The 25,746-nt window shown below is 34.7% G+C and overlaps 1 protein-coding gene across 9 annotated transcripts in view; it reads left to right on the top strand.

Annotated features, from left to right (window-relative positions):
* Positions 1 to 25,746, top strand: part of RAPGEF6 (Rap guanine nucleotide exchange factor 6) — a 225,407-nt gene that overhangs the window by 164,741 nt on the left and 34,920 nt on the right. For all 9 annotated transcript variants that reach the window (XM_072629969.1, XM_072629966.1, XM_072629967.1 and 6 more), the window contains 4 exons: positions 2,893 to 3,133; positions 12,463 to 12,846; positions 22,208 to 22,419; positions 23,593 to 23,716. In XM_072629969.1, the coding sequence (XP_072486070.1) occupies positions 2,893 to 3,133; positions 12,463 to 12,846; positions 22,208 to 22,419; positions 23,593 to 23,716 (961 nt within the window). The remainder of the gene's footprint in view (positions 1 to 2,892; positions 3,134 to 12,462; positions 12,847 to 22,207; positions 22,420 to 23,592; positions 23,717 to 25,746) is intronic.

Below are 25,746 nucleotides of genomic sequence, written 5' to 3'. Positions count from 1 at the left end.
ATTTGTATGTTTTTTTTATTCTGAACTTAATAAAAAAAAGAGCATTTCCATATACACAGAAGCACTTAAAAGAGATGATTTTATGTGAAACTATAAGTCTCCATACTGCTTGCTTTTTTAGGATTTTAGTTTAATTATTTTTCAATTCAGATATATTTTCTCTCCTTCCCATCCCTTTATTCCCAACTGATCTCCAACAAATTCTCACATTGGCCATGTCCAAAAATATATCTATTTTACTCTCACCCTAGAAGGTCCTCTGGAAATATGATTGATAATGGCCGTTTAAATTCTTTGAAGTCATCTTCCTTTTCAGTGTCCTAGTCATTTTGTGAATTGTGCTCTTGGTTCTGCCCGCATCAGTTTTTATTACTCAAGAGTCTCTTCACTTCGTATGCCACAATAATCTCTATATCACAGCAATTTCATAAGTGATCAACATAGATCTTTTCTTTTTTTCCTCTTTTAATCCTCCCTTCATGAGCAGGAATATTTTTTTTGGCTTGTGGCTATTGGACCAACTTTTGAAAGATAAACTCATTCTTACAAGTCAAGAAATTAGCTTCTGTACTTTGGATACAGTGTAACAAGGCAAATTTGACATAATAGAAGGAATACTGGAATTAGAGGACCTAGATTACAATCCCTGCTCTTCTACTTGATATCCTTAGGCAAGTCACTGGGTATCAATTCCTCATCCATAAAATTATGAGGTTGAATGAGATGTTGTCTCAAGTCCCTTTTAGCTCTAAGTCTGTGAACCCTGTGCCAGGCTTATGATCTTATTTCCCAAACTCCTCATGTTTTCTTTCTTTCTATCCAGGTGGCCTAAACAGGCTATTATAAATACTGAAGGTTAGAAATACTTAGCAAGTTTTTTTTTTTCTATATTTAGTTTTATTTCTGTTCTCATAAATATTTAATAAAAACCTTATGTCTTGATTAGCACTGTTGTAATCATTTTCGAGCCTTCCCTCTCTAGTTAAAAAAAATAAAACTTTTAAAAATTAGATATATCTGTTAAAAAAAAAGAAACATTTTCATTTGTTGAAAAAAAGTGCATTCTGCATGAACTATTACCTTAGAAAATAAATAAAAATAAAAGGATAGGTGATTATTTTGGTAATAGTTTCCCTTGATTTGAACATGTATGGACATTTGTCTAAACATACACATATGCCAGCATAAATTATATCTTGATAAACCCTCTTAGTGGGAAACAAGAAATTGGTATTTAATTCAAATCAAATGAATGAATTGGTATTTCTATCTGTACATATGCATATGAAGTTGTTGCTATATTTATTTTAAGCAAAGCACTTTTTCTTGATTAAATTCATGATTCTCCATGAATGAATGAATTGCTTTGGAATTAATAGGCAGTCTTTTCAGGGCCTTTGGATATATGAACTTGCTCAAACTAAATAATGATTAGTTTTTGTAAATCAGCTGTAAATAAAACCCACTTCTTGAACATGCTGCTTATTTTTCGTCCTGATTTGGTATTTTGGTTTGCAGATGTACTGTTTGCATATGTATGTCCATGTAAATATTCCATGCCACACCAATATCATCGTGTAACATTTGTACAGAGAGGTTATTGTTGTTAGTTATAAGGTGAATGTTCAAAAGTATACCTTAGCTAAAAATTTTATAAGTCTACATTTCTAAATAAAACAGAATGCTCTTAGAAGATGTTCACATGAAAAGGTCACTACAGCAACACTGGTTCCAAAGAAACATTAAAGAAATTCAGTAATTAAGCTATATGATGATGTAAGTTTACCAAAGGAGTTTCACTTAGAGGGTAATGCTGTTCTTCTCTTATGAGAAGTATTGATTGTATAGTATTGAAGTATTCATTTTAGATCATTTAATAAGATGCACATAAGAGCAGATTTCTGCAAGTATCTTAGAATAATATCAGGTGAGTTTATTAAGTTTGTCAAAGCAGATTAGATTTTTTTTTGTGTGCTGCATGCTAAACAATTTTTAACTGAAAAAGAAAAAAGCTGTAGAAGTAGTTTAATATTTTGCCTCTTATGGTTGGAATTTAAAACGAATGGTATTGTTTGTTTTTGCTGCCTGTAGCTGTTGGTTTTTACTGTAAGTATGTTTTGGATTGCAAGTTTTTTGCTTGGTACATTCATGTTTTATTTTATAGTTAATAAATTGCTTCTTGTGTTTTAAGAGTTGTTAGTTATGTATTATAATTGTAATTTTTACTCTCCAAATATAATATATGATTATTTAATTTTCTATGAGGTAATAATTTTAAAAGGTTTAAATCCAGAAGTTACTGTTTCAAATCATGACAGATTTTTATAATAGTTTATATTCAAATCTTTTTTTAATAATCCTGAATTGAAAATTGTCAATAAGGGAAGGAAATTGTAATTTCTCAGATCAATTCTCCAGTACCTAGAAAGAAGGCAGTGTGGTACAGTGTAAATACTTTTGGAGGAACAATCAAAAGAAATAGATGGAGTAAATCACTGTTATCTTGGGTGAATCAGTTCTCAAAATGAAGGTTTCTTAGGGTTTGGTGCTGATTCTCTTCATGTATAGTTAGATTCCTTACTCCAGGCAACTCTAGGACCTTTAGTTGCAAGGAGGATGCTGTTGTACATTTGCAGAGGAAGTTTCCTTATATGGAAATTTCCCACGTACAGGTCTAGTCTCTCTACCTATTTTTTTCATCATGTTCATGATGTTTTGAATATTGACAAGACTAAATATCTTCTTCCCTTTAATTTGGTGGCACTGCAAAGTAAATGCAAATAGAAATCTCCTACTGAAAACATCATGTGTTTGTGTTTATTCTTTTCAAAACTAGTTAATGAAAACATTTTAAAATTTTATGAAAATAATTGTCTCTTTTTATTCACATAGATATTCCTGATCAAGTTATAAGAGTTTTTAAAGCAGATCAGCAAAGCTGCTACATTATCATCAGTAAGGACACCACAGCCAAAGAAGTCGTTTCCCATGCAGTACATGAGTTCAGCTTGACAGGTGCCCCTGAGACATATTCCCTCTGTGAAGTTTCTGTTAGTCCAGAAGGTGTTATAAAGCAGAGAAGACTTCCAGATCAATTCTCCAAATTAGCAGATAGAATTCAACTAAATGGAAGGTAAATATGTCCTTGCTTGTTACAGAGTATGATCTCAAAATTTAAAGCACTTGTAGTGAAATATAAGTAATACCTTCAGTGCTACATTAGAAATGTAAGAGTGTAATTGTTTGAATTTTATTGTTTAAGTTTATCCAAAATTCATATTGAATTCCCTCCTCCCAATTTTTTATCTGTTTTTGAAATTGAAAGGATGAGTATTTGCTTTCTTTTTTATTTTTAACACAGTTTATAACAGATAAAGCAATTCAAACTTTTGGTCAGGTGATACATCTTTTTAAAGCATTTTTTTAAAAACATAAACCAACTGAGATACAGATAATATTTATGTTGCTAACTTCACAAGCTCTTGACCTAATTGTGTCCACAGTATTACTAAGAATTAAAGGACCCTAACTTATTGTTGTTGGTCTAAAGTCCTATGCCAAATATATTTGCTTTCTTTTAAAGAAATAATTCCTGGTAGCTTAATTTTCTAGTTCAAGAATTATGAAAGCTGTTAGTGTTACAGCAATTTAATGCTCAGAGAGAGATGGGAGAGACTTGGATATAGTTGTTGACTTCAGGAAAGGAACAAATAGATAGGAACAGTTTTAAAATAATGGGAATGATAGTGGAGATTTATTTTTTAGTGATTTCCACAGTCCCTTCCACTCCAATAATCTGAAGCTATGAGTGAATGCAGTGTGTTCTTGTGTTATAAGATAGCTTTACTAGAGCAAAGAGTTTTTGCAAAGTCATTGAATGACAGCTGGAAGGGACCTCAAAGTTTCAACTCCCTCCTCTTAACAATGAGAAAACAGGCTTAAAAAGTGAAGTGACTTAAACAAGTTCACCACAGCAGGAGTGTGACCAGGCTCAGAAACCAAATGGGAAGGAATAGAATCAGACTGAGGATTCATATTTCCTTAGGATTTTCTTAAGATTCCCTAGATTATTCTTTTTCCAGTGTATTACACTCATATTCAGAAGTAATGAAGAAAAAAGGGCTTACTTTAAGTGCTGTAAGTACACAGGACACTTTTCTCTTAAGAGTTTTCCTTATGAAGGGCTTAGTGTAGTATAATGTACTCTCTTGGTGCTTGATAAATACTTTACCACTGATGTGGCAAAAGTGTTATCCCTGAGAATATAACAATAAACTGAAAAGGCACTAGAGTGAATTATTATACAGCCTGGTCTACAATATATGTTTTTAACCTGGAGTTCACAGAGGTCTGTGGACAGATTTTAGGGTGTTTATTAACTTGGATAGGGAAAAAATAAATGACCATTTCCTTAATTAGACTTAAATAATGGACCAAAAAAGATCCATTACACAAAAAAAGGCTAAAAATTCTTAGTCAAAAATAAATGATTTCTTTTTCTTATTTTTATTTTTAGTGGCTTTAAGATTTTCATCATATTTGCAGTATTACTAGGCATGTTGATATACTTACCCAGCCTCCTATGCAGAGTTTTAGAAGTCATGTGGAAAGTGTTTACCTTGTGGGCATTTTATCTTCCTTGAAAAAAAAAAATTAAATTGGTATCTTTTGTTTTTCATATAATTAGCCTTTCTCTCAATATTCCTTTATCTACTCCTTTCAGTGAAATCTGAGAAATAATATTTTCAAGGGAAAAAGAGAGGAAAAAATCAGCAAAATTCATCCTTACATCACAAAAATCTTATATATAATGTATCTGATAGAATCCTAATTAAGCTGCCTCCAGCCCCAATATTCTGACTTCCTTATAGGCCTCACTGAACTGCAGACTCACTGCCCCTACCTAGCCACTAACTATACTCCTCCACCCTCCAGTTGAGATCATAGTTGGGAGAGCAGATTCAGTTGTGAAAGAATTCACTGTAGTTTTTGGGAGCTTTATTTTATACAAAAAAGTAGCACAGGTCTCCTAGAAAGAAAGCTAAGTGAGACTCTGATATTTGAGGGAGGTATGCTTATATAGAGGTTTCAGTGTGATGATGTAGTTTTAGACATTTTTATGGAGGTTAAAGGTCAGGGACAAGATGAAGAAGCTAGATGACAAGATAGGAAACATAAGATAAGGGGGGAGACAAAACCATAATGAAAGGGAAGTATTATGGTTTAAGGATTTAAGGATAGGGCAAGAAGACACAGGTTAAAGATTAAAGGACCCAGGGAACATAGCATAAGGGAGATAAAACAGTTCTTTTGGTATAAGTTCAAAATAAGGGGGCATGGAAGGACTTTAGGGCACCTTCAGGTTATAGAATAAACTGGGGTTTCACAAGGTCAACCCTTAATATTATTTTTAACTCCTACAGCACTGTTTGTATCCTTATTACTTATAGGCCTCACTGAGTAGCAGGCTTACTGCCCCTAGCTAAATACTGCTCTCAGATTCAGTTCACATATTTAAACAGGTATGTTCTCATACTCAGCCACTATCACATCATCCATCTTTACCAGACAGGACTACAGTAGGTAGTCAGTTGGAGGGCAGCATGGCCAAAATGCTTAACCACTGAACCATAGAAGGGACCCCTCCCTTATTACCTAATCTCTTAGCAAATCTCTCCTGCCTTTTTAACATTCATAATTTCTGTTAGGTAATTGCATCTTTACCCTGTAAAAATCCATCTTGCTTTCTCGGAAGCTGCTCGTTCCTCTTGAAACTTAGCCTGCTTCATTAGAGGCGTCAATGTCAGTAAATGCCTGTAGTTGGATTAGAGGTGTTCTGACTCTGAATTCTTTGAGACAATTCCACAATACATCATGAAACCTCGACAGTGTTTGGTGTCCCAGAGTTTAAACTGCAACAATATCAATATGTGAACCTGCTACCTCTGCAGTGGAGTGGGATGGTGGTGTCTTCTCATATCTCTTTGGGACTGTGCTTGTTCTTTGCATCACCTTTGATAATTTTGTGATTATTCTTTGCGTTTACCTTGTTGTAGTCTTTGTATATATTGTTTTCTTGGCTCTGTTTACTTCATTCTTCATATTGTATAGCTCTTTCCATGTTTCTCTGTATTCATCATTTGTTACAACACAGCTGTATTACACTATATTATATACCATTTGTTCAATGATCCCTCAATTAATGGTTTGTTGTTCGTCCTTTGTTTTCCAAGAGGACCAATAACATCACAAGGGTGATGTCTTGACTTGGGTGTGAATTGGATTTTAGTGTCATTGTCCTGCTGAGTCATCAGGGGCCTGTGGCAAGACAGAGGTCAGAGTGACTGGTGATGGACCAAGATGCAGTAGGTGATCTTGGTCTTTCTTAATTAAGGTCTTTCCAAGTGTCACTTTGTCTGAGACCATGCTCATTCACTGACTAAGGGCTAGGTAAAAATTGAGACAAAAGATGGCCCAATTTACCCTCACAAAGATATTAATCTAGGACAGGAAGACCCTTTGAGTTTCTGACTCAAAGAGAAAACAGTTGCTATTTACACTCATTTAGGACATCAGAACCTAAATAATGATCCACTGAGGTCTTGGGCTGGGGCAATTATTAGTCATTCATTGAAAGCCAGATTGATTTGGGTTTTAAAGGCTTAGTCAAGTTTGGTTTTTTGTTTTTTTTTTTTAATTTTATTTTTCATTTTTAACACAGTTTATAACAGATAAAACAATTCAGACTTTTGGTCAGGGGATACTTCTTTTTAAAGCATTTACAATATGCACCACAAAAGAATTTTTTTTGTTTTTTTAAACATTAACCAACTGAGACACAAATAATATTTATGTTGCTAACTTCACAAGCTCTTGACCTAATTGTCTCCACAATATTAACTAAGAATTAAAAGACCCTAACTTATTGTTGTTGATCTAAAGTCCTATGCCAGATAGCTTAATTTTAGACTTAACCTCAGATGTTCACCTACCAATAATCTATAATTTGATAGATCTGGTATTAAGCTTACAAATCTTTTGATTATAGGAAATTGCCACCAAGAGTAGGGACGTTGCAGGGATACAATATCTCCCCAACTTCATGTCAATTCCAGGCAGGATTAGATTGTCCACTTGCATTCAGTCAGGCTTAAAGTCTGCCAGGTGTCAGTGGGGAAACTGAGTCAGGAGAATCCCACCTCAGCCCAGGCTGAGCAGCCGCTCTCCCACCCTTCCCATGAGATCATCTTTTGCAGTTCATACTGGCATCTCACAGCCTTACTGGCATCATGGATTGGAGGCTCAGACCACCTTTCTTGCTATCCATACCTGGAGTTAGACTCAGAAGAACAGTCACTTAATAGTCTCATAGCATCTAAAAATGGCATGTTCCAATAACCAGGTTTCAAATATAATTATCATTTCACTTTGGCTAAGGAACATCTTTTGAGGCAAGTCTTACATGCCTTTCTACATGTTCTAGTTCCTGGTTAAATAGCAATCATAAAATCAGATTTACCATCAAAACCTTAACTTTTCCATCAATGCCAAATTTTGCTGGAGGTTACCTTCCTCTAGGAAATTTAGACTAAAATTCATTTCCCCAAACTAAAGATGTCATTGATTTATTCTCAGTAATTAATTCAGTCTATTGTTTTAATATTAATTGCTTTTACCTCACTTTGTAACATGTCCAATTTTTCTCCCCATCATTCCCCTCCCCCTGCTTCCTAATACCTTGCATTCTGATTACTCCTTCCCTCAGTGTACCCTCCCTTCTATCACACTCCACCCTTCCCTTATCACCATCTTCTCTCTCTTCTTGTAGGGCAAGATAAATTTCTATACCCCATTCCCTGTATTTCTTATTTTCCAATTATATGCAGTAAAAATTCTCAACATTCGTTGCTAATACTTTGAAATCCAACTTCTCTCCCTTCTCCTCCCCTCCCCAGCCCCACTGAGAAGGCAAGCAATTCAATACAGACTAAATATGTGTTGTTTTGCAAAAGACCTCCATAATAATCATGTTGTGTAATACAAATTGTATTGCCCTCTGTCCTACTCTATCCCCTGTTATTTTTCCCCCCACAATTGACCTTGTCCCTTCTCAAAAGTGTTTATTTCTAGTGACTCCCTTCTCCCATTTGTCCTCCCTTCTAACATTCCTCTTACCCCACTTGTTGCCTCCTCCCCTACTTTCCTGAAGTGTAAGATAGATTTTCATACCAAATTTAGTGAGCATGTTATTCCCTCCTTCAGCCATATGTGGAGAGAGTAGCTTCACTTTTCCCCTCTCCCCTTCTCCCTTTTCTCTTCCATTGAATAAGATTTTTCTTATCTCTTTTAGGAGTTATAGCCTGCCCCATTCCATTTCTCCCTTTCCCTTCCTGGTATTTTCCTCCTTCACCCCTTAATTTTTATCTTATTTTATTTTTTTTTGTATGGATATCATCAACACACCCTGTACTCTCTATCTGTGTGTGTGTGTGTGTGTGTGTGTGTGTGTGTGTGTGTGTAGGTATGTACAATCTCTCCATCTACCCACATACTGAGAAAAGATTCAAAAGTTATAAATATTTTCTTTCCATGTAGTGATGTAAACAGTTCAGCTTTAGAGAGTCTTTTATGATTTTTTTTTCCTGTTTTCCTTTTCATGCTTCTCTTGATTCTTGTCTTGGGAAGTCAAATTTTCTATACAGATTTGGTCTTTTCCTCCATATGAATGATTTAAAGTCCTCTATATCATTGAATGACCATTTATTCCCTTGAAGTACTATGCTCATATTTGCTGGGTAGGTGATTCTTGGTTTCAATGCAAGTTCCTTTGACCTCTGAAATATCCCATTTCAAGCCCTTCAGTCCCTTAATGTTGAAGCTGCCAGATCCTGTGTTATCCTGATTGTATTTCCACAATACTCAAACTGTTTCTTTCAAACTGTGCAGTGTTTTCTCCTTGATCTGGGAACTCTGAAATTTGGCCACAATATTCCTGAGAGTTTCTCTGTTTGGGTCTCTTTCAAGAAGTGATCGGTGGATTCTTTCAATATTTATTTTGCCCTCTGGTTCTAGAATATCAGGGCAGTTTTCCTTGATAATTTCTTGGAAGATAACGTGTAGGCTTTTTTTTGATCATGGATTTCAGGTAGTCCCATAATTTTAAATTGTTTCTCCTGGATCTTTTTTTCAGGTCAGTTGTTTTTCCAATGAAATGTTTCACATTATCTTCTGTTTTTTTCAAATTTTTGGTTTTGTTTGCTAACTGCTTGGTTTATCTCATAGTCATTCATTTCCCTGAACTCAATTCTCTCTTTCAATGAATTACTTTGTTCAGTGAGCTTCTGAATCTTCTCCTCCATTTGGCTAATTCTGCTTTTTAAAACCTCATTTCCCTCATTGGCTTTTTGGACCTCTTTTTTCAGTTGAGTTAGGCTCTTTTTAAAGTTGTTATTTTCCTCAGCATTTTTTTGGTTCTCTTTTAGTAAGCTGCTAACTTGTTTTCGTTTTTTATTGCCTGAGCCCAATTTAAGTTCCCTTTGAAGGCCCTGGAGGCAGAGGCATTGACTTCCTCTGACAGTATGCCTCGTTCTTCCTCATCTGAAAGGATGGGGGGAGATACCTGTTCCCCAAGAAAGTAACCTTCTGTGGTCTTATTTTTTTTTCCCTTTTTTGGGCATTTTTCCCAGCCAGTTACTTGCTTCTGAGTTTCCTCTCCACAGCCACCTTGCCTCTGTTCAGCCAAGCCAGCACTGGGGGCTGAGATTCAGATGAGGTGTTCCAAACCCTCAGGGGCTTTTGGGTGGGGGCAGGGCTACTATTCAGTGTGAGATTAAGATCAGTTGCTCAGGTGGGGACATGGCCCCCATACAGGGCTCAGTTCCCTCAGGAGGTTTACGGTGAAACCTTCAGCAATGAATGCAGGCTGCTGCCTGCCTTGGGAACCCCCTTCCACTGCTGCTTTCACTGCTGCTACCTGAGGAGGCCCAAGTTATAGGGACACCCTGCTCCCTTCTCAGTCAGTGGGAAAAGACCCTTTCACTGACCTTTGGTGCCTGTGGGTTGAGGGATCTGCACTGTTGTTGGAGATTCTGTCCCTGAAGCCTGCTCGGTCCTGCTCCTCTTGGTGCTGCATGGCCAAGGCTGGGCAGGGCTCTACTCTGAGTCCGGTGGGACAGACCTTTCCCATTGGTCTTTCAGGTCACTCTGGGCTAGAAATCTCCTCCACTCCATTGTTCTGTGGCTTCTGCTGCTCTAGAATTTGTTGAGAGTTCTTTACAGGTATTTTATGGGCTGAAGTTTAGCTTTTTTTAATGCCTATTGTTAAAGATCTGTATTTTAAGATATCAAAACCAAAAACTGACCAGAGCAAAATGTAACTTGTCCCAATTTTGGCGGGGGGGGAAAGGAAATAATGGTAGCAACGTTTCCCAACTTCCATTTGAATTGAAAGTTGGGTCTCTAGTGGGCAGCTACTACTGCTTTCAGGTAACATGGTAAAGATAGTTAATTCAATACATTCTCTTGAGAACTTGGTTCACTCCCTTCTCCATATACATAGAAGGTTTACTCAGACCATAATAGTAGTGAGGCATGCATATAAGAAATATATGTGATAAGGTTTAACTCACATCACTTTCTCTGTGTAGAGAATTCATGCAGAACCATTGTTCATCCTTCATTTGAGGAGGACCAGGGACATCACAAGGGTGCTGTCTTGACTTGCCAGTGAATTGGATTTGAGTGAGACAGAGCTGTGCAGAGTCATTAGTTTCTCTCCTCCAATTAATGGGCATTTACCATCATAAATAATGAGTTTAGGGGTACACCCCAAGAATCTTGGGATGCCACCTGACATGATGGAATAAAGACATGTGGGTTCTCTTGTCCTGAAAGAAATTCACTCAAAGAGTCTTCAAGTTAAAGAAAAGCATTTATTGGGGTAATCCACCTGATTGGACTTGCTCCTCATGAGGCAAAGCCCCGATGGACTCTGTTCCATGTGAGAGACAAAGCATAGACAGTGAGGCCTACCCCCCTAAGGTTGCAGAGAGTAGCCCTGCTTCTCATAAGAGACAAAGTGAGCTGGCCAGGTAAAAGATACAGTTTAAATATAATTTTATGGGATGGGGGAAAGGGGATGTGAGAAGCATGCTCACTCTAGAAAGAATAATACTCATGAAGCCAGGAAAGTTCTTACTTTATTTTACATTCTTTGTGAATGGGTGACTCCTTAATGGAGCACATTTGCTCAGACAAATGTAAGGCTTTTTATTTCCTGTCATCAATTCAAATTTCCCTCTTTGTTCCCTATTGGCTAGATGCAATTTCCTTGACTACCTCTTCCATATTCTTCTTGTTGTGTTCCTCCTCAAACAGCTGTTTAAGCATGCATATAAGCTTCTGAGCTTTTACTTAATAAGAAGCCTGGAGGTCACAGCTCTGATTAGAACCAGTCACCTCTGACTTACATCCTGTTATCACTCCTGCAAAGCTAGGAGTAGTTTTTTAAACCTGTGGAAACAATTCCTTCTTTTATTTCTCAATGGGAGACTACTGTGGGATGTCACATAGTCCATGCTGATAAGGAAAGAGAAGAGGAAAGGGAGGGGAAGAGTTGTCAGGTTAATGGATGATGCTTTATGAAAGTACCCATGTAAGTCCACAGTGGGTAGGTGGGGGCTTCAAGGCATTGTCTTCTTTGATCACTTTTGTGGCTGGTCACATCCTGCATCTTCTCTCACATCTGTCTGCTTAAAACACTCCTGTCTGCCGCACCTCATCATCAATAGAAGCTCGAAGTCAGAGAGTATGGGCATTTTAGTCATTTTATTTGCATAATTTCCAGTTGTTTTCCAAAATAGATGTACTGATCCACAACTCCACCAATAATGCACCACTGGTACCTGTTTTCTCACAACCTTAATTATGCCCCCCCTTTTTTTTTTCGCCAGAGTATGCAGTAAAATTTCAGGGTTGTTTTGATTTGCATTTCTTTTAGTGTTAGCATTTTGGAGAATCTTTCACATGGTTGTTAATTAACTTGTAATTCTTCTTTTGAGAATTATTTATTGAATATTTATTCATGAATTGTTTAGTTTTTTGGTCAGAAAAATAACCACTCTGTAAGTGAGATAACTTAAAAGTATTGCTTATGTGTCATTAATATTTTAACTGATCCTTATTGTATTTCTGCCAAAAGATGATTGTCAGTATTGTTGCATGTACTTAAGGTCAAGGTACAATTCATGTACTTTTTATCTTGTGAACATATAAAAGTAATCAGTTATCAACCAACTATATGGTCTTTATTTCAAATATTGATTCACTGATCAATTCTAATAAACGTTTTGGAGTAAATATCTTAGCTGAACAGATGAATTCTGAGAAGTAATAAATAATAAGATGAAATATGTATATATATCTACTATGATTAACTTTTTTTCTGTCTCTTTTTTTTTAAAGATACTATCTGAAAAATAACATGGAAACAGAAACCTTGTGCTCAGACGAAGATGCCCAAGAATTACTTAGAGAAAGTCAAATAACCTTATTGCAACTTAGTACCATCGAGGTAGCAACCCAGTTATCAATGAGGGACTTTGAATTATTTCGAAATATTGAGCCTACTGAATATATTGATGATCTTTTCAAGTTGAACTCCAAAACAGGGAATGCTCATTTGAAAGAGTTTGAGAACATTATAAACCAAGAAACATTCTGGGTTGCAACCGAAATTTTGACAGAATCAAATCAGCTCAAAAGGATGAAGATTATTAAACATTTTATTAAAATTGCTCTTCACTGTCGAGAATGCAAAAACTTCAATTCCATGTTTGCAGTAATAAGGTAAGTTTTTAAGATTATATGTAAATAAATGAGTACAGCTCTGAGTAATATTGATAATGGAGGCTAATGTTCTGTTTTAGAGTTCTTATACTTGTTCAAGAGAAACTGCCAGAGTATGCAGTAAAATTTCAGGTTTATTTTGATTTATATTTCTTTTAGTATTAATGTTTAGAAAATCTTTCACATGATTGTTATTAGCTTGTAATTTTTCTTTTGTAAATTGTTTATTAATATTCATAATTATCAATTGTCAAATATTATTAATTTTTCACCTAGCAGTCTTATTTTCTGCCATAGTTTCTAAGTCATTTAAATCATTCCCAAATTTCTATCTCCAGGGCTGAGCTGCAGATCCATGTTTCCAGCAGTTTGTAGTACATCTCTGCCTGTGCTTCACACTCAGCATGTCTAAAATTAAATTCATTATATTTTCTTTTAAATCTGTCCCTGTTTGACTTTATACTATTTCTGTAATTTGTCTTACCATTTATCCAGTCTCCCATATTCATGACTTTTACTCTTCTTTGTCCTGTATCTCTTATGTTCAGTTAATTACCAAATCTTGTCATTTCCACCTCTGCCATATTTCCTAGATCTGTTTCCTTTTCTCTTTCCTCTGCCACTGTCCAGTTACTGGCATTCATTATTAAGCCATTTCAGTATCTTCTCTATAGTTCTTCCTATGTCCATTCTATCTTCTCTTGTCCATCTTATATATTGATTTTAAAGTAATTTTTTTTTTCATTTTTAACACAGTTCATATCACATAAAACATTCCAACTTTTGATCAGGTGACAATTCTTTTTAAAGCATTTACAATATAGACCACAAAAGATTTTTTTAAAACATAATAAATATTACAAATAATAATATTTATGAGACACAAATAATATTTATGTATGCTAACTTCACAAGCCCTTGACTTAATTGTCTCTACAGTATTACTAAGAATTAAAGGACCCCAACTTATTGTTGTTGGTCTAATGTCCTAAGCCTAATAGCTTAATTTTAGACTTAATCTCGGATGTTCCCCTACCAACAATCTATAATTTAACCTTTTGACTATAGGAAATTGCCACTAAGAGTAGGGACATTGCAGGGAGCCAATATCTCCCCAACTTCATGTCAGTTCTAGGTAGGAGTAGATTGTCAACTTGCATTCAGTCATGCTAAGAATCTTTCTTTTTTATTGATCTGTTTATGTCATTTTTTCTCTCTAAATATGTGTTGACTTGGTGTTACCTACTGAGTAAAGTTTAGCCTCATATGCCTAGCTTCAAGGTCTTCCAGAATCTATCTCTGCCTTATCTTTTCAGTCAGTGCACACCTGAGAATATTTTGGTGATGCAAAATACAGACCATTATATGAAGTGGGCATTAAGAAAAGGATACTTTTTTTTTTTTTAGGGACAACTGGATGTAAACTGGATAGCACCCTGGAATTGGAGTCAGGAAGACCTGACCTTATGACCTTGGTCAGGTCACTTAATCTAAGGAAACTAAATTTTCTCATCTTATAAAAAATGAGGATAACTCCTACCTCCTAGAGTGTGATCAAATTATGTATAAAGTGCTTTGTAAACCTAAAGTGCTTTATAAGTGCTAGCTTTTGTAAAGCCTAGAGTACCTTGAGTAATGTTTATTTTTAGGCTTTTGTTTTTTAAAATTATTATATGCTCAACTTTAAGTAGGGATGGGGATTATATCTATGATTTTATTGGTATAGAGAAGTTCTGGATGAGGAAATTCTGACCAGTGAGATTAGCACCTTCTCTGTAATTTATATTCTTAGAGATTTGCCTAGAGCACTGAGAGATTAATTGACTTACTCAGGGTAACTAACATATGTGGTAGAAGTTCTGGTTTTGATGTACCACTACCTCTCTTTAAATTAAATTTTAAATAGCAAATGCAAAAAAATGCATTCATAGTTATGAATTTTGACAGTTATGTCCATAAATAATCTTTTCCCTTGGTATTAGTTTTTTTCTTTGTTAATTCATTTCTGTGTGTGTGTGTGTGTGTGTGTGTGTGTGTGTGTGTGTGTATGTATGTGTGTGTGTGTATAAAATTTTTTTTTGTTTTTATATAGTAGTGTTTTATTACAAGGTAAGTAGATAGAGTGTTGTACCTAGAAAGCCCGAGTTCAGATCTAATCTCAAGACACTTAGTAGCTGTGTGACCCTGGGTAACTAGGTAACTTCTGCCTTGTTTTCCTTATCTTAAAATGGAAATAGGACTTATTTCTAAGGTTATTGTGAGGATAAAATGAGATAGTATTTGAAAAGCCCTTTGCAAACCTTAAGTTACCATATAAATGCTATTCTTGTCGTTATTTTGTACATGTCTATTCTGGTGGTTGGTTTTTGGGTTTTTTTGCCTAAATTGCTTCATTTGCAATTGTTCTATATTCCTTAATAACTTGATACCATTTTAGTATTGCATTGAGATATTATATTCAGCCATTTGTCAGTTGTGAGATACATGTTTATAGTTGCAGAACTGGAGGGATACATCAGTGGTCATCTGGTTCAATCCTCTAATTTTAAAGATTAAGAAACTGAGGTTAGAAAGGTTATTACTTGCTTCAGGTAAGAACTTTAACCCAGGTGCTATGAATCCATACATAGTCTTCTTTTCTTTGTTACACTGCCTCATGATTGTTAAATCTGTAAAAGATAAAAATTGAAGGAAAGATTCATTAATTAATGTTATTGAGGGGAAACAGGATACCATCATAATGAAAAAATGAAAGTAGGTCCATATTTTAAGTGACATACCACAGTTTCAATTATAACTTAGAATTAAACAGAAAATAATCTATAAAAAATGGGAATAATGCATGTATCTCAGTAAATGGTGAGCAAATTAATTTCTGATTAAACAAGGAATTATAGGTCATTAGGAAAGATAAATTTACATGCATAAAATACAAAGATATACTGAAAAAATATTTTATGAAACATAATTTTTTTAAATTAACAAGCACTTATTTTCTCATTGAATACAGAATCCTTGTAAGAAATGTTGTTCAGTCATGCCCAACTCTTCATGACCCTGTTTGAGGTTTTCTTAGCAAAGATACTGGGCTGGTTTTCCATTCCATTCTTCAGCTCATTTTACAGATGAGGAAACTGAGGTAAACAGGGTTAAGTGACTTGCCCAGGGTCATGTAGCTAGCAAATGTCTGAGGCTGTATTTAAGGTTAGATCTTCCTGACTACAGGCCTTGCACTCTATTCACTGTGCCACCTGGTTACCCTCATAAGAAATATGTATAGTCAAACAGGCAAATTCCCATTTAGACTATGCATTTAAAAATGTATGTCTCATTCTACATCTTGAGTCCATCACCTCTTTGACAGGAGTCAGAACAGTTCATCATTTTTTCTAGAGTCATGGTCGATCATTGTGTTGATCAGAATTCTTAAGTCTTTCATAGTTGTTTATAATGTGATACAAATTATTTTTCTGGTTCTGCTTACTTCACTTTGTTCATATAAGTTCCCATTTATATAAGTTCATATAAGTCTTCTGTCATTTATTACAACACACAAGAATATTCCATTATATAAATATAACATCCTTTCTTCAGCCATTCCCCAACTGAAGGATAATCCCTTAGTTTTTTAGTTCTTTGTCACAATAAAAAATGTTGCCATAAATATTTTTCTGCATGTATGTTCTTTTCCTCTTTGTCTTCTTGGGATAAAGACCTTAGACAGTTTTCTAGCTTTTTAGACATAATTCCAAATTGCTTTCCAGAATGATGGGACTGATTCCCAATTTTACCAATAGTGTGTTCATGTGCCTCTTTTTCTACAGTCATGCCAATATTTGTCATTTCCATTTTTGATCTTTATCATTCTAGAGGATTTGAAATGGAACCCCAAAGTTACCTTAATTTTCATTTCTCTTAATTATTAGTGATTTGGAGAGTTTTTTCATGTGGCACTGTTGAGAGCTATGATTTTTTCCTTTAAAGACTGCCTATTTGTTTCCTTTGACTATTCCTCTGTTGGGGAATTGGCTCTCATAAATTTGAATCTATTCTTTATATTTTTGAGAAATCAGGCTTTATCAGAGAAGCTTGCTGAAATTTTTTTTATGGCTTGTGTTTCCCTTCTTCTTTTGGCTGCATTCCGGTTATGCCTTTTTTTTTCACTTGATTTTCTTCCTTAAGTAGCAAACGTCTACCCTTTCTCCTTCCCACTCATTTCTCAATTGAAAGGGAAGGAATAACAAAATCCATGTAATAAATGTGCAGTCAAACATACACACATGCATATGCACGCACACATGCATATTGCATCAACTTTCTTTTGGAAGATGGGAAACATGTTTCAAGTCCTCTGGAATCATGATTGGTCATTTTTGTTGATCTGTTTCTTGCCACCTCTTTATAATAGAGAAGGTGGTAAGAGAAGATGTAAGCTCAGCAGTGATGCATTCTGCTTCTTTTCCCGTGGCCCACTTAGCTCTTTCCCTCACTCAGAGTCCAAAGGCAGGTTCATAACCTTTTTTCTTTCCTTTTAAACTCCTCTTAGGCATCAGTGTTCTACTCCCGGAATTGTTTTTGTTTAGGGTGAATCTCTCTCTTAATCTAACCCCCCTTTTCTTTCTCCCTCTTTCCCTCATATTTTTCTGTTGAATGAAATGTATTTTTGCAGCCACCTCTGTGTGTGTGTGTATGTGTGTGTGTGTGTGTGTGTGTGACCCTCTCCCACTTGCACACCTAAAGTAGTTGAGATAATCTCACCCATCCTTCTTTTCCCTATTCTCCACCCTCCTTTTCTAATTCTTCTTTTAAGATCATCAAATCGTAACAAAGCCACTCTTGGACTCTAGGCCTCATTACACTTCCTCTTTGACCCCTTTTGATGATAGGGTTCTTATAGGACACACATGTACTATCTCCCTGTATTTACAATGTAAACAGTTCATCTTTGTTTTGTCTCTTATTTACCTTCTCATGTTACACTTGAGAGCTTCTCCGTAGCTCAGGGCATTTTGGTCAGGAATACTTGGAAGTCCTCTATTTCATTAAAGATCCTATTTTTTCCCCACTGTAGGATTATATTCATTTTGGGGGGTTATTCTTGATTTTAAGGTTATATCTTTTTGCTTCTGGAATGTTGTATTCCAAAGTCTCCATTTTTTGTGGTGGCTGCTAAATCTTGTGTGAGCCTAATTGTTGCTCCTCTTTACTTGAATTCATTCTGTATGGCTGCTTGCAGAATTTTTTCCTATGATCTGTGAGCTCAGGATTTGGGAAATAATGTTTCTAGGATTTTTCACTTTGAGTTTTCTTTTAGTAGATAGATAACTGATAGATTTTTAAAATTTCTGCTTTGCCTTCTGTTTCTAAGAGATTTGGGAAATTTTCTCTTATAATGTCTTTAAATATGATGTCTAATGTTCAGTGTCTAATGTTTAATGACTCAGTTCAGTTTTTCCTTGATCTCTTTTTCAGGTCAGTTTTTTTTAACTTTTTCAGTCTTGTGACTTTGTTTTCTACATAGTAATGCAAACATTCTAGAGTGACAATGAACAATTAAGATAGGACTAGAGAAAAAAATCATATTATTCAGTTCTGTAATTATGAAGATGAGGAAACTGGCGAGTCCAGAGAGGTAAAATAACTTATCCACGGTTACCTGGAAGGATATGAACAATTAGCTTGAGGAAGGTAAAATATTTTCAGAAATTACTAATGTACAAACAAAAGACATTTCCCCCCCTTCTGTTTCTTTGTTATCATTCATTCATTTTCAGTCATATCCAGCTCTTCATGACCTTATTTGAGGTTTTCTTGGCAAAGATACTGAAGTGGTTTGCCATTTTCCTTCTCCAACTCATTTTATAAATGAAGAAACTGAGGCAGAGGGAGTATAGTGACTTGCCCAGGCTCACACAGTAAGTGTCTAAGGCCATATTTGAACTCAGGAAGATGAGTCTTCTTGACTCTAGGGCCAACTCTCTATCTACTGTACTGTAGTTGCCCCTCTGTTGCTTTACTATTACACAGTTTTTACCATACTCATTTTTTTAAACCTAATATTCTTTTTTCTTTTTGATGACTTTCTTAGGGCATATTCCTTATAATTGGAGTATTAGGTCAAAGTGTATAATTATTTTTCATGATTCTTTTTTGTATTTTCAGATTACTTTTCTAAGGTAGTCTACCAGCTCACTATTCCGACTAACAATGTATGAGTGTCCTTGTTTTTCCACAATCCTACTAGCATTAGTTTTATTTCCTTTTAGCTATTTTTGCCATTTGCTGGGTGTGTAGTGGTACCATAAAGTTGTTTATGTTTTCATTTTTCTGATTATTGAAGTTAGCTTTTGTCAGGTACTTGGATATGTAACAGTAGCATATATGTCTTCTTGGGTAAACTACTACATCATCTTTTGATGTAACCTTTGGCAAACCACTATATCTTTCTGGGCCTCAGTTTCCTAATCTGTAAAATGTAGGGTTTGGATTGGATCACTCCACATCCCTTCAAGCCCTCATTCCTGAAATCTCATGCTACATCCCTCCAGTGCCCTTCAATCTCTGTACTCCAAGGAAACTAGACTGTTCTTTGACCCTCAAACACACGCTCCATTGTTTCTTGGTGCCTTTATTTATGCTGATATTCCCTATATTTAGAATGCCCACTCTCTTTAGCCTTGCCTGTTGTGTTCTTACCCATCTTTTAAAATTGAACTCAAGTTCTATGGAAAGGGGACTTTTCTTTTTTCTCCCAGACTTTCCCCTCAGAATGTATATAACTTATTTTTTTTTATCTGCTTCTCTTAGTGTGTAATCTTATGTGTTGAAACAGTGAAAAGTGAGATTATTGAGTACAATCTAGCTTGGGAAAGAAGCCAGGTTATTAAAGTATGAAAACTAATTTTTTAATTTGTGGAGAAATTTTTGTTAAACAAGAATAATCTTTTTTTTTTACATGCCATTTGTATACTACCTTAAGATTTATAAACCTTTTTCTATTCATTATATCATTGGGTGCTCACAACATTCTTCTGATGTAGATGACTATATTTATGCCATCATTTAATATAGATGAATATAACATACATCATTCATAAATAATGATCTAGTTAGAACTTTAGCAGGCCAGCTATGAGAAGATTCAGCCAAAAAGTAAAACTGTCCTGGAAAATATGTAAGAAATATACTAACATATATCTTTTTTAATGATCCAATTTTTTTTGTCCGTGTCAGGATAAGAATAATTTATTTTGATTGAATTATTACATATCAGTATAATCTCATTAGGGAGCTAGATTTAGCTTTAGTGACAGATGATTAACAATACATTAAACTTATTAAAATATGGACATTACGGTTAGATCAGAGCATAATGGAATATATTGCAAGTATATATTCTTCCTTCATCAAGAATTTCTGAGTCATTCATTTATGCGTTTGTTTATTATGTATTAATATGCAAGATGTTGTTGGTGCAAATTTGTGTTAACACGAGACATTTAAGTCAGGCAGCATTTACTTTTTAAAGAAATGTAATGTGTATATTTGACAGAATGAGTGATGAGTGACTTTCCCAGGGTCATACAGCCAGTTAAGTATCTAAGGATGGATTTGAACTCAGGGCTTTCTCATTCCAAGTGACTCTATCCTTTAATCATCTTAGTAACTAGAATAGGACAAACTAGAGAAATGAATCCAGAAGCATAGAATTCTATCTGTGTGTTTGCAGGCAAAAAAGTTAAGTAACTACTGGTGAGGGAGAGCATAAAGATTTCTAGAGGAGAATTAATGTAAGAACAAGATTTCTTTAAGACATTGTAAGTGACAGGACGTTAGATCACAGGGCAAGAAAGGGATTAGCTGTTGAAGATGAGTTGGGACACATTTCCTGCCTTTCTTCTTCATTTTAAAATTACTCAATCAAGGAGCTTTTTATTAAGTGCCTGTGTATTAGTCACTGCAAGGCACTAGGGATACAAATATGAAAGTGAGACAATTATTGCCCTCAAGAGGTTTACATTGTTTTGAAGGGATACAACATTTTCACCAACCAAGTGTCAGTTTAATACAAATTGATTTCTGAACTGACACTTTTGCTGTCATTTTCCAATAATACACTCCATTAACAATACAGGCATTCTCTTACAGGTCTGTTCTCTCTGTGTTCCCTTCAACATGCTGCTTCTCTCTGAATATTGATATTTTTTACTTCTTTTGATGGCTATTGGTATTCTATTGGTGAAGGACTCTTGGTTTTATATATTTTTACCAATTATCTCCATATCTTAGCTATCAAAGTTAATATCAGATTCTTGAGGTGAAAATTTTTTTTATCATTATTTTCTCTTCTTTTTCTGCTTAGAAATGATTTTGTGCAAAAGTTTTTTATCATATAATTTTTCATATCTCAAATATATTTGATATGTATCAAATATAATTTTTCATAATAACCAAACTTGGCCATTTTTTCTTTTGTCATCTCTTCTATACCTTGTTTGTTTATTTATTCAAACCATAAATGTGAAAGGTACTAACTTTCTCTGAGTTTTTTTTAATAACGACCTTTTACATTAAGGTTACACATCTATTTTATACTTTGTTTAGATATATGATATGAGATGCTCATCTAAATCTGATTTCTGCCAGGCTACTTTCCTTGATAACTACTTTCTTCAGGACTTGCCTTAGCATTATTATAACCCATTTTTGTTAGCTTTTACTTCAAATATAGCCTACCTCTATGAAATTATTTAGATACCTTACTTCCATTACCTCTTTAATGTGAAGATTCTCTCTACAGAAATATGATACTATTCCTATACATAGCACCTTGTATAATACTTGTCTCTCTTTCTGTAAGCCCTAGATATATCTACCTGGTGTACTGAAGGCCTTGTTCCTTTAAAACTTGAAGGGAATACCAGATTGTCTGTTAGCTGTTATCCCTCTCTCACATGAACAGTGCACGTTTGTCTTGTATCACACATGACATAGATATGATACTTTATTCCATTTACCAAGCACAAGCATTATTGATAACAGGCTGCAACCTACTTCTGCCATGTACCATCCCAGTGCACTCAGAGTCATCATTTGCAGTTTAGCTACTGCTAAAACATTTTAGTGATACAGAATTTTATTTTGAGTTAAGTGTTCAGCGCTACGATCAAAACTACCTTCACAATCCTATCATTAGGATTGTGAAGTTAAGGATACAGTTATGATATATTAAATACTGTTAGTAGGTTATAGGCCAATAGTTACTGCTAAATCTTGTCCAAAATGTATTTTCTGTTTTTTAAAAAATATTAGTTATCCTTAAAATGTTTACTTTTAATAATTGTTTATTAATCATTTACAGTGGTCTGAACCTTGCATCTGTTGCAAGACTCAGAGGTACTTGGGAGAAACTGCCAAGCAAATATGAAAAACACCTTCGAGATCTTCAAGATCTTTTTGATCCATCTAGAAACATGGCAAAGTATCGAAATATTCTTAGTAGTCAAAGCATGCAACCTCCAATTATTCCACTCTTTCCTGTTGTCAAGAAGGATATTACATTTCTACACGAAGGTATTTCACCCATAAAAAATTTCTAATAAAGTTACATTACCAAATAATGTTTTGAGAAATTCTATTTCCAGTATTCTATAACATAGAGAGACCTTATATATAAAGGCTTCCTGGACGTTTTCTGTATTGAAATAAAAGCTGGTGTAGATAATGGAAAAAGTTCATTTTCAGCATGGGCACATACAGTCTTTTCATTCCAAATTTGGGATTGAAATATCCTTTATAATAAAGTACATATATCTTACTTGATGTTTTCTCCCACTTCCTTTTCCATCATTTTCCAAATGAGGAAGTGGTATTTAGAATTAGTCTGCTGACTCTTTTTTGCAAAGTATCTCTAAGTGGTCTCAAGGATCAAATGTGATAGCATCAGTTGTCTGAAACTCAGATTTTTCTAGTTTTAAGTATCCAGAAACTACACTGTCTAGCAACTAAGTCTAGTGTAGTACTATGAACATAATTTACCCTGCCAATTGGACCACCAGAGGCTATGTTTAGGAGAAGCCAAGCCATTGAACCCTGCATTTCCTGTATTCATCAGTTTCAGTCTCTTCTACCTGTCTTCAATCCTTTACTCAAGTGTTTTGGTCTAAATTTATTAGCAGACTTAATGCTTCTATTGATCTAAAATTTCCCAGTGCTTAATTATTCTCTTCTATTAAAATAGGTTCCTTTGGAAATAGCATTCAGCTCTTTGATCAGAGACATATTCAGCTGCTGCATTAGAGAATAGGACTGAAGTGTATGATTGATTAAGAAATACACTTACAGAATGGCTTGATTTGCTACAAATATAAAGCCTGCAGCGTAGCTGGGTTGCTTGAAAGAGCCATGCAGATGTGTAACCAACCTACCACTCAATATTAACATAAGCACCAAGATAGATAATAAAGATTATCTCTTGAAGCTTAGCACATGAAATCTCTGTAAAATAAGTAAATTAACTCCTTAAGCCATAGAAGAAGAAATTTTTTTTTTTTACTTTAATGCCATACCTTTTTCTCTAACATAGGAATAGGCTTAGGTAGCTTTAGAAGTTGTTGCCCTTTTAAAGGCTCTCTGGTACATATTGAATAAGAATATGATACACCTTCTAAATATCTAATTTTTGTCCAAACCTGATAGAGTGTATCTAGCTGTCTCTACCTTCCTAAAACTGCTTTCATTTTGTAGGAAATGATTCCAAGGTAGATGGCTTAGTAAACTTTGAGAAACTAAGAATGATTGCCAAAGAAATCCGTCAAGTTGTTCGAATGACTTCTGCTAACATGGATCCAGCTGTAATGTTCCGACAAAGGTATGGAGTTGAATATAAGCATTATGTTGGGTGAATTAAGATTGAGACACAAGAGTTTTGTCTAGTTTTTGTTTTAGATAGAATTATCATTAATTTTCAGTTCAAATGAACTGCCATAATTTTTAAAAATCATCTTTTCTGGTGTTCTTAAGAAAAGCTTAATAATGTTATTTTATATACAAAGCTTCTCAATATTTGTGGGGGTTTTTATGTTTTTTCTACATTTAAAAATTTCAAAGCCTCTCTATTTTTGTAAAACGTATGCAGTTTCTTAAGTTATAGTAATATTGTTCAGTATTTGTTACTGCTTCTTTAGGATACTTGATGAAACTTAGATTGATGAACAACAGATTTCGTAGTAGTGAACATTTTTGATTATTCACCTAACTAAAATAAATAAAAGTTTCATAGAATTTAGAAGTACTTATTGACTAATTTACATTGACTTTTCCCAAAAAACCTTGCAGAGGTTTTTTTTTAAAAATCATTTTTATAATTTAATTTATGCATATGATGTTTAAAGGAGCCATTGAATTTTGTTTGGCAAGACTTACACTATTAAGTAGATCAGTTAGTGTACATTTATAACCTTAGTCAAGGCTCCATTTCTTACTCAGGCCTTGGATGTAATAATTCTGATTTCAAATTGAAACAAACCACCAAAGCCATGAAAATTAAATTTGAGGCAGACATAGTCATGTTAATAAGTTTTTCTTTTTTGGTTTATTGTCTTTTACCTTTTTAAACATAAATAATACTTTAGTGTTTTTAAAATCAGTACACCTATCATTCTGGCCTTCTTCTTGTAGAATTGTGTAGAGGGGTCAGTGAGGAGAGTCACCAAATAGTTTCTTTTTGGACTATTGTCTAATGACTGCATTCTCTTACCTTTGTATGCCATGGAGTCTCTTTAAATAGGTGATGTGACTGTAGCTCTAGGTGTTAAGAAACAGACTGCTCTGATTACAAAAAATGATTCAGGAGTAGGCCCAGCAGGGAACAGACTTGAGCACTGCAGAAATTATCATGGGCAAGACAGTAAAAACACATTTAGCTGAATAGGACTGGGGGGTGGGGGTTTAGGGAGGGGATAGATTAAGAATATCATGGGGATGAGTACACTATGAGGTATTTAAAAAACAAAATAAGATAACTTTGATGGATAATTATTTGTGATTCCTTTGGAGCCACCTTTTTTTGGTAGCTATACCTTACCAGGCTGTTTTAAGTGTTAATATGTACAATGTCCAAATGATTTCACTTGAGTGGTCAAAACTTCCAGTTTTTGGCCCCCTAAGCCCTTATATTTCATTTGCAAATTAAAGCCCCCAAATTGTGGGTTTAAAAAAACCTTGATTGTATTGGGTCTGGAGTCAAGAAGATCTGAGTTCAAATCCAGCCTTGAACACTTAAGTAGCTATATGACCTTAGGGAAGTCATTTATTATCTGCCTCAGTTTCCTCAACTGTAAAGTTAGGATACTAGCATCTACTTCATAGAGTTGTTGAAAGGAGCAAATGAGATAATATTCCTAAAAAGTTCCTAGCACAGTGCTAAGCACATAATAGACTTTAAATAAATGCTTATTGCCTTTCTCCTCCCCTATTCCTAGCAGCCCCAAGTTTGAGGAATTTATTGGACATACTTTATTGCAAAGCACATTAAAAAAAAGAATTTTTAACTTAAAAATGAAGTTCTAAAGCCTTAGTCTGTGTAGTTTCCACTCCTATAACATCTCTCTAAATTTTAGGTCTGTTATGAATTACAAATAATATACCTTAGAATATAAAATATTGATATTTAAAATCTTATCAGATTCAAGTATTGGGTTTAGTTGTAACTTCTTTTGAAAACATGAACATTTGCTTGAGTTCGTTGCCAAGTATTGGTCCCTAAATTTATATGTTAGATATTGTGTGTTTCATGTTCTCTACATGTTGTAAATCATCATTCCACCTCATCCCCACACTTTCCCCCCAGTGTTCCATTAAAACCATTTATTTCACTATTAGGAAACAGTTTTTTTTCCT

Source organism: Notamacropus eugenii, chromosome 1 (genome assembly GCF_028372415.1).
Source record: "Notamacropus eugenii isolate mMacEug1 chromosome 1, mMacEug1.pri_v2, whole genome shotgun sequence".
NCBI classification, from domain to species: Eukaryota; Metazoa; Chordata; class Mammalia; order Diprotodontia; family Macropodidae; genus Notamacropus; species Notamacropus eugenii.
This window is presented reverse-complemented; position numbering and strand designations above follow the sequence as displayed.